The sequence below is a fragment of the Salmo salar genome, chromosome ssa09, assembly GCF_905237065.1.
Source record: "Salmo salar chromosome ssa09, Ssal_v3.1, whole genome shotgun sequence".
Classification (NCBI taxonomy): Eukaryota; Metazoa; Chordata; class Actinopteri; order Salmoniformes; family Salmonidae; genus Salmo; species Salmo salar.
The window spans coordinates 115,745,642-115,755,519 of NC_059450.1; the positions used below are offsets into that span (position 1 = coordinate 115,745,642).

A 9,878-nucleotide genomic window follows, 5' to 3' on the forward strand; every position below is an offset into this window, starting at 1 on the left:
AAAAAGTTCTACAGCTGCACCATCGAGAGCATCCTGACCGGTTGCATCACCACCTTGTATGGCAACGGCTCGGTATATGACCGTCAGGTGCTACAGAGGGTAGTGCATACAGCGCAATACATTTCCTGTCATCCAGGACCTATATACCAGGCGGTTTCAGAGGAAGGCCTCAAAAATTGTCATAGACTCCAGTCACCCAAGTCATAGACTGTTCTCTCTGCTACTGCACGGCAAGCTGTACCGGGGCGCCAAGTCTAGCTCCTTAACAGCTTCTGCCCCCAAGCTATAAGACTGCTGAACAATTCATCAAATGGCCACCTGGACTATTTACATTGACCCCCCCCCCCACATTGTTTTTACTCTTCTGCTACTCATTGTTTATCATCTATGCATAGTCACTTTACCCATACCTACATGTACAAATGTACAAATTACCTTGACTAACCTGTACCCAAGCACATTTACTCTGTACCGGGTCCCCTGTATATACAGTAGCCTCGTTATTGATATGTAATTCTACTCTGTTACTTTTTATTTTTACTTTATTTTATTTGGTAAATATTTTCTTAACTCTATTTCTTGAGCTGCACTGTTGGTTAAGGGCTTGTAAGTAAGCATTTAATGGTAAGGTTGTATTCCTGTTGTATTCGGCGTATGTTACAAATAACATTTGATTTGATTTGTTGTGTAGTAAGATGTTAGTAGCCCGTGTGCCTCTCCATAATAATTTGGTCTATTTACCCCTCTTAATTTTGCTTACTGTTCTGACTTGGTAGTGCACATGTAGCCTATGACCTGTTTTAAGAGAAATTTTATCATTGAATATTGTAAGAGCTTTCATTGTCTGCTTATATGCCGCCTTTATTTATCCTACGGTTCTGACTTGGTGTACAGGGAGAACACTGTAAGAACGGGCCATGTTCTGAGTTCTGTCGCTGTACATTTTAAAAGTGCTAAACAAATAGTTATATTGACTACGTCCATCCTAGCTCGCTCATTAATGTCTTAATCGAAATTATAAATTGCCTCTTATCCGCTTGTCATCCCTTTATGCCATAGTTTGTACATCTCAATAGTCATTGAAACCACATTTGTTTAAGCAAGTCTGCCATATCAGCTATATATTTTTTCAAAGGCAGTAAATGAGGCTGAATGAACTGTTTCACTGCCAGGCAAGGCTCCACTGATAGCCAGGTGTAGAGGTGGTAAGATGTTGGGACTGCTGTTGGGACAGCTTTATGTAGGCCCTAACAGTTTCTGGGCAACGTTTGTCACCACTATAGTGCAATTAATGTATTGGTTAGTGTTGTGTTGTGTTGTGTAGTGGCTTTTCTGGCATGCATCCCACTTTCTTTTTTGTTGTTGTCCCACCAAGATTTACATGTTAAAATTGCCACTGACCATGGTTATGCATGTGCTTTCCATATTTCTTCAGTAAGAAACATTTAAATTTAGCCCTATCCATATAGGCCAATTCCCACAAGTGTAAGGGGTTAAAGAGTTATGTGTTTTACGTGACTGAATAGCCTGGGATGTTTTATGAACTTGGCCTACCTCTTGTACTGCTATTTTTAAACAGGTTGCTGTACTTTCTCTCTCTCTCTCTCTCTCTCTCTCTCTCTCTCTCTCTCTCTCTCTCGCTTTCGCTCTCTCGCTCTCTCTCTCTCTCTCTCTCTCTCTCTCTCTCTCTCTCTCTCTCCCTCTACCTCCTCCCTTATCGCTCCTTTTTTTGCATCTCTTTCATCACTCTCTCCACTGTTCTGCCATCCCTCTCTCTCCCTTTTTCCTTTAACCTTACATTTTTCTTCCCTCTCTCTCTACCTTCTTTCTCCCTCCCTCCCTCTCTTTCCTCTCTCCCTCCCTCCACCTCGCCTCCTCCCTCTCCTCTCTCTCTCTCTCTCTCTCTCTCTCTCTCTCCCCCTGTCGTTATTCATTTAGCAGGTTGTTATTCTCCCTGCCTAGCTGTGCTAATGAAGACGGGATGCAGATGAGGGCGGAGGTCGTCTCTGTAGGATTCGACCCCGGCGCCCGTAGCATGCCACTCTGACTGCCACAGGTCAGTGGCAGCTGTCAATCAAACACACGCACACACATACACACGCATGAAAACCACCAGTATACACACCGTAAAGTCAATTTACTCACTGCAAATACACTGCATTGCACAGCAACTGCGGCACCGTCGGATTTAACACAGCGCACATAGACAGACACTTCTTCTTCACCTATCTGAAAGATACTGTACAGGAAGGCTCATTAACCACATTGTTAGTGTGCACTCACAATGTAGCCAATAAGCCTTACTGTACAGTGTATTTCAAATAGGTCAAGAAGACCTATCTTCAAGAAGACATCTGCCTCTGTATATCAGTGGGGCACACTGTGTGCCCCACTGATATCCAAGGTCAGAATTCACTGCCCCCCAGTCCCACCATACCCCCTGGGTCACTGCCCTGTGAACAGTTGAGGCCCTGCCTAATGTCCCTCCTTGCCCACCGTAGTCACTGGGCCACAACCTCTGCTTCTCAACCCAGCAGGCAAAGGAGTCATCATAGACTCTTTGTTTCTGTGTGTGTGTGTGTGTGTGTCCTGTTATGTGTATAAACTGTACAATGTATGCATATTGTAATGTATGTGTAATATGCATTTTCATCTATATAAACACATGTGTGAAGGTGGGTGTGCTTGGGTACGACTACGAGCATACGAGCATGCATGTCTATGCAGACACACAGGCGCACACACACGCACGCGCACACAGCTGCCACACTCACACACTCACAAGCACACACACCCACCAGCACACACGTCTCTATTAGCAGTAGTGCTGTTACGCCACCTTTCCTCCATAGCTCATATCTATGCAAAGCCGGGGCCCTGCCAATCAGTCACCCCGTTGACACGGAGCCCCACCTCCCCAATTAGAGCTGACAGGGCAAGATTAGGAGGGGGCCCGCCCCCCACCCACCCACCCACCTGCCTACGTGTCAATCACGCGCCCGGGCATCCGCACGCCTGTTTACTGTCAGATCCCATCGCCGTCTGTCAGATGCCACGGCGACCGTCGCCGAGGGAAGAGAGTGGGCGGGAAGAGCAGGTAAGGAGGGTGTGGGGGGGGGGTTCTGAATTAACTATGCTTCGCCCTACAGACCGGCCGCACTTTTAATTCATGAAAGGGATGAGAGGAGAAGGTGAAAAGATGGAGAGAGCGAGAGAGAGAGACAGCGAGAGAAAGGGGAAGGGAGGGAAAGAGGGTGGAAGAGCGTTTAACACCCTGAGCAGGATTGTCTTTGAACGTTTTGGAGTGATATTTCCTTTCTTCTCTTCCCTGCCATCCATCCCCCGGTCCTGACTGTCTCTTGTCTCTGTGAGGGAGAACACCCTGTCTGGTTGGACCTCTCAAATGAATATTTAACACTGCTCTGTTTGACGATTAATAGGATATTCCACTCCTTGCCAATCCTTGTCATGCCAAACATTGCTGTGTTTGCCATGTTTGGCATGACAAGGAGTGGCAAGAAGTGAAATGTTAGTTATCACAACAGACTGGATTTCTCCAGGCTACCACAGATGTTCAGTTCCCTCATAAATGTTAGAACATCTGTGGTAGCTAGAAGAATAGAAGATATAGTCTGGTACAAACAGAAAAGATGGGTGGAATCATTTGGTACCTGCATGGGGTTATTTGCACTTTAATGAGTTGACATAGCTGACATTGAACCTGAAATTGTTCCCCCGTTTATGGTAGTGTAGAGGTCAAGATACTGGTCCCATTGTGAGACCAGTGTGTGATACGTGTGTTTCAGGATAGTTAGTGGTTTTGAACTGTTGCCTGTGCACACACTATGTAAATGTGTGTGTGTGTGTGTGTGAGTGTGTGTGTGTGTGTGTGTGTGTGTGTGTGTGTGTGTGTGTGTGTGTGTGTGTGTGTGTGTGTGTGTGTATTCAAAGGGCATTAAGCAGTGCTCTGTTTACAATTATGCAAATTAGGGTGTGTGTGTGTGTGTGTGGCCATGGTCCCAGGCCATTGGTCTGTGTTCTGTGTTGCGACCACAAGGTGAACACACTCTAATCCCTGACGGGGGCTGATGGGGGCTGGGCCTGGAGCTACTGCCAGGATTACAGGGCCACAGAGTCAACCCTCAGGAGAGAGGCGGATAGAGAGGGAGAGGAAAAGGAAGGGGAGAGGAGAGAGAGAAGAGGGAGCAGGAGAGGGGGCCAGAGAGGGATGGAGGAGAGGGAAGAGTCACTGATGGGGAATGAGGGTATAAGAGCAGTGTTGCTCATCGGAGGCGTGTCCACCACTGACACATACACACACACACACATGCACACACACACTCCAGAGTAGGCTGGTAGGATGAGCTATAGGAGGACAGGCTAATTGTAATGGCTGGAATGGAATGAATAGAACGGTATCAAACATATGGAAACCACGTTTGACTCCATTCCATTCCTTCCATTCCAGCCTCTACAATGAGCCCATCCTCCTGTAGCTCCTTTCTGTAGTGTATTGATCATTTGCAGAGATAGTAACAAGAAACATGTTGCCTGCGATACCATGTGGCGAGCAGCTGTTGGCCATGTTCACAGCAGCAGTATTAGAGGCACGTTCACCATGTATTTATTAAGTTCAGTCTGATACAGAGCCCAGGTGCCTCTCTCGCTCTCTCTCTCTCTCGCTCTCTCTCTCTCTCTCTCTCTCTCTCTCTCTCTCTCTCTCTCTATCTCTCTTTTCTCTCTCGCTCTCTATCTCTCTCTCTCTCTCTCTCTCTCTCTCTATCTCTCTCTTTTCTCTCTCTCTAGCTCTCTCTCTCTCTCTCTCTCCTTTTCTCTCGTTACATCCAATTGCACTGTACGGAATAAGCTAATGCAAGGAGCCACTTGTGGATCTGACATCTCTAACGCAGTTCCACTTCCGATCTGATAGAATCTAGCCCTTCACATTGCATTATCCAGTAACCTTTAGTACACATCTTATACACATTTCAATATTTTGTGTATCTTTTCTTCCATAGGGTAATGAATACTGACAAATAACTCAAATGGTCATAATATTTTAATGATGAAGTATTCCACTAAATGAAAAAATATAGAAATTCACTTTTGACCAATGCCAGCTGACAATATTTACTCTTCAATCTGCGTTGCGTTCTTACATCTTATTCAGTATGCGGTCTGGGACGTACGCCATGGGATTTTCTTTGCCAAATGACTTTTTCAACAGCTTTTCTCTTTCTTTCTCCCTCTGTTTCTTTTCGTTATAGATCCTTGCCACCTCGTCTAGGTGGGCTTTCACCCTCTCCTTATTCTTCCTGACTTCTTCCTTACTAGCTGCTTTTCTTGCTCTGAGCAGCTCTTTCACTTTGTTCTTCTCCAAAATCTCTCTTTCTTTCCTCTCCTTTTTCTCCTGCTTTGCCCTGACTATCTGGGCAATTTCCATTTCCATCTGAAAGAGAAAGTCCATATATGTTAGACAGTGATCTGAGATATTATTGTTACTACTTCTCTAGCATGCAGGCAACTTAATCCATTGAATCTGATAGTGTAACCATTAGGAGGTGGCTTGTGACCTCCCTGAACTGTGACTGGTTAAATGGAGTACTGTACCTGTGCCTGCTCTTGCTCTCTGAACCTCAGGACAGTCTGCATGTGGTACAGCTTTACGTGTGCCTCCTTCGTCCGCTCCACAATATCTCTCTTCTCTATTGCCCATCTCTCTTTTAGCCTTTGCATTTTCTCAATTTCAGTACTCTTTCTCTCCCGCTCCCCTGTAAACTCCAACCTCTCCTTTTCCATCTCTCCCTTTTCCATCTCCCATCCCTTCTTCTCTTGTCCATGCAGGCACAGAATCCTCTTCTTTTCTCTTTCCAGAGCCTCTATCGCTCTCTCCTTTTCTCTCAGCTCAATCATCCACTCCTCCGCTGCCTGCGTGCTCCTGCTCTTAATCTCCTCCTTTTCCTTCATCCACCTTTCCCCCCGTTGATCCAAGAGGCTTTGTAGGCCAGCCTTGGCCTTGGCCCATCTCCCCTTGTCCTCCTTCCAGCCAACTAGGGTCTGATTCCTCTCCTGGTCTGCTTTGGCCAAAGCTGTTTTCAAACCATTTTTTACGAGGTTCCATCCATTCCTCTCTCTCACCCTTTCCTTCTCTGTCCTTTCATTCTCAGCTAACAGCCTCTTATTGTCCTCTACTGTCACCTTCCATAACTTGGCCAAGCACATCTTCACCTTTGATATCTTGTCCCCCAACGTTTGTGTGTCGGCCGCTGCGCTTTCTCTCTGTTTGTCCAACACCTCACGCTGCCTTTCATTCTCAGCTAACAGCCTCGTGTTTTCCACGGTCAACTTCCCTATCTTGGCAAAGTGCAGTATCTTCTCCATCGTCACCTTTGTCATCTTGACTTCTATATTTTCTTTGTCTGCCATTAAGCTTTCTCTCTGTTTCTTCAACATTTCTCTCTCCCTTTCATTCTCAGCTAAAAGCTTGGTACTCTCCACTGTCACCTCTCCTAACTTGGCCAAGTTCAGTATGTTCTGAACCTTCAGCTTTGCCATCTTAAGCTCCATCTTTTTTCTGTCTGACACTTCACTTTGTCTCTGTTTCTCAAACAACTCTCTCTCTAGCTTCCATTGGTAGTGGTGTACCTCAATAGAAGCCTCATTCTCCCTGATCTGTCTGAGCAACTCTTTAATTAGCCTTTCTCTTTCTTGCCCTGGTTCCACCCTCACCTTGTTGACTTTCTCCAACACCTCTCTATCCAGCTTCCATCGGTTGTGGTCTACCTTGTTACAAGTCTCAATCTCCTTTCTCATTCTCAGCAGCCCATCCATTTCTCTTTGTCTTTCTTTCTCTTGTTCCATCCTCATCTTGTTGCCTTTCTCCATCTCTCCAGTCATCTCTTTCTCCATCTCACTGACTCCTCTCTGCATCGCTATATATGTGGAGAAACATGTATTCCTTGTTTTATTTATTCCACGTGAATCTTTTATTATGTCATTTTCTTAAAAGTTTTCTAACTTCAGTTACCTTCAGGCTAATTGGTAGAACATATGAAATGCTAATAAGTAAGCAACCTTCTCTGATTTCCTTAGAAGTCAAACACTTTTACACATGATTCTTTTCTGACTCACCTGTTTCAGTGTCACCTCTCCTCCTTGATTTCTGTCCAGTTAGGAAGATTTTTAAAATGTATGCACTTGAGAAGTTAAGACCTGATGAATGGATGTGTTGGTTGTTTTCTTTGGTTTGGAAGTTGTTGTAGCCACATTCTGAATTCTATGGTTGCAGCCTAGTCTAATTGTTGAGTCATAATGAGATTGGAATGTTGGCTTGAACTCTGTATTCTGGCCTAAAATCTCAGAATTCTGAAGATTTTAGAATTATTTTTCAGAATTCTTATGTGTAATAGATTCTAGATGCAAAATTCTAGCCCATGGATATTGTCTGAAAGTTATATATTTCACATTCTTAGCCAAAGAAAATAAAGATGACTTTGTAAGTGTTGATTGCCGTGGTGTAGAGAGCTCTGTAAATATTGTTGATTTAAAAGAAATATATATATATATTCTGTATTTGAGGGTTGAGCTACAGTATCTGGTGGTTACCCATGGATTTGCAGGACTGACGGTGGCAAGTCTTGGCTTGGCTAGCTAGATGGCTACTCTAAATTTGAATGATGCACCGGCTTTCTGTTAGGAAGAGGTTAAGTCTTGGATGCACAACAACTTCCTCAAACTCAACAGCAGCAAGACAAAGGCAATGCTGATAGGCTCCACCCAGCAGATCACCAATTCCTGCAGCATCCACCCTGCTATAGATGGCCACATCATCTTCCTCTCCTCAGTCATCACAATGAAATTCGACCCTGCTCTCTCCTTCAATTTCCTCAGTAAAATGTCATTCTTTCACCTGAACATCTCCCACCTAAGACCCTCTTTCACCAATTCTGACGCAGAACAGCTTATTCATTCGTTTTCTCCAGAATTGATTATTGGAATGCAGTACTTGGGGGCCTGCCTGCAAACTTAATTCATAAATTACAGCTCATTCAAAACAGCCCCTATGAACCTCCATGCACCCCGCGGTCAAGCTACACCAAAACTGCTTCATGCCCCAAGGACCCGGCTCCAAACAGTGGAGGAGCGTGCCTTTTCCTCCCACTCACCAAGCCTTTGGGAATTCCCTTCCTGACAATCTCAGGGCTGTTCAGACTGTTTCCGCTTTTAAAGCAGGCCTGAAGACTTATCTTTATTGGCTGCCCTACCCTTCCTCCTAGTCTTGATTGCTGCTTTTATGAAATTGTTCTATATATATATTAGCTTTTTAGATTTCCCAACCCTGTTCCTGGAGAGCTACCGTCCTGCAGGTTTTCACTCCAACCCTGTTCCTGGAGAGATACCGTCCTGCAGGTTTTCACTCCAACCCTGTTCCTGGAGAGCTACCGTCCTGCAGGTTTTCACTCCAACCCTGTTCCTGGAGAGCTACCGTCCTGCAGGTTTTCACTCCAACCCTGTTCCTGGAGAGCTACCTTCCTGCAGGTTTTCACTCCAACCCTGTTCCTGGAGCGCTACCGTCCTGCAGGTTTTCACTCCAACCCTGTTCCTGGAGAGCTACCGTCCTGCAGGTTTTCACTCCAACAGTGTTCCTGGAGAGCTACCGTCCTGCAGGTTTTCACTCCAACCCTGTTCCTGGAGAGCAACCGTCCTGCAGGTTTTCACTCCAACAGTGTTCCTGGAGCGCTACCGTCCTGCAGGTTTTCCCATCCAACCCTGTTCCTGGAGAGCTACCGTCCTGCAGGTTTTCACTCCAACAGTGTTCCTGGAGAGCTACCGTCCTGCAGGTTTTCACTCCAACCCTAATCTAGCACAGTTAATTCTAGTAATCAGCCGCTTGATAAGCTGAATCGGGTTAGTTACAACTGGGTGTGGGTTGAAAACCTACAGGAGGGTACTGTAAATATTCAGGAACAGGGTTTTAGAACCCTGGTCTAGATGTCTCTGTGTTACAGGCCCTATCACCGGGTGATGATGCCAGTTTCTGATGGTTAGGAACAGTGATCCTGGAGACAGCCAACAGAGAGAGGGAGAGAGGGGGAGAAAAGAGGGAGGATCTGTATTGGCCAGGGAGCTAATTCACAAAGTATCTCAGAGTAGGAATGCTGATCTAAGATCAGTTCCCCACATTTTCGCTCATTGTGATCTACAAGGCTAAATGGATCCTAGATCAGCACTCCTACTCTGAGATGCTTTGTGAATACAGGCCTTGGTGGTTAGGAACAGTGGTCCTGGAGACTGAGCCCAGTCCAGAGAGAGAGAGAGAGAGAGAGAGAGGGAATACCTGTATTGGCCAGGGCAGTTTGATGCCTTTAGCTAAATGACGGTGGCAGACGGAGGGATTGCTTTGTGAAGTTGTAATCCATCATGATTTCAGATGGACTCACAGCAGCGCTATGTTTTTGGGGTTATGGTCTGGAGCTGTGATTGATGTGATGTGGAGGCTGGTGTAGTGTGTGTTGTGTGTGTGTGTGTGTGTGTGTGTGTGTATGTGTGTGTATGTATCTGTGTGTGTGTGTGTGTGTGTGTGTGTGTATGTATGTGCGCGTGGTGTGTGTGTATTTTTGCCTTTCAGCATTTTCACTGTCTAAATGTACACCTGTGTGTACAGCGTGGTACGTGTGTGTGCTCATGCATGTGAATGTGTTAACCATGGTTTGCCAGGACGCTCCGTTGCCGTGTGTGTGTGTGTGTGTGTGTGTGTGTGTGTGTGTGTGTGTGTGTGTGTGTGTGTGTGTGTGTGTGTGTGTGTGTGTGTGTGTGTGTGTTATTGTATTTCTTTAAGCTGAAGCATTTGTCTGTGTCTCTCTCTCTTCCCCCTACAG

General features: G+C 45.7%; 2 protein-coding genes across 2 annotated transcripts; both read right to left on the reverse strand.

Annotated features, from left to right (window-relative positions):
- Positions 1-5,084: 5,084 nt before the first annotated feature.
- Positions 5,085-6,168, reverse strand: LOC123724141 (golgin subfamily A member 6-like protein 2). The gene is made up of 2 exons (XM_045687086.1): positions 5,611-6,168; positions 5,085-5,449 (listed from the first exon to the last, which is right to left on the reverse strand). Exons 1-2 carry the CDS (start codon positions 5,965-5,967, stop codon positions 5,156-5,158), a joined length of 651 nt encoding a protein of 216 aa, XP_045543042.1. The 5' UTR covers positions 5,968-6,168; the 3' UTR covers positions 5,085-5,155.
- LOC123724087 (cilia- and flagella-associated protein 45-like) lies at positions 6,051-7,253 on the reverse strand. Its single transcript, XM_045687005.1, has 3 exons — positions 7,132-7,253; positions 6,139-6,932; positions 6,051-6,074 (listed from the first exon to the last, which is right to left on the reverse strand). The coding sequence occupies exons 2-3, from the start codon at positions 6,928-6,930 to the stop codon at positions 6,051-6,053; spliced, it is 816 nt and encodes a 271-aa protein (XP_045542961.1). The 5' UTR covers positions 6,931-6,932; positions 7,132-7,253.
- Positions 7,254-9,878: the final 2,625 nt, after the last annotated feature.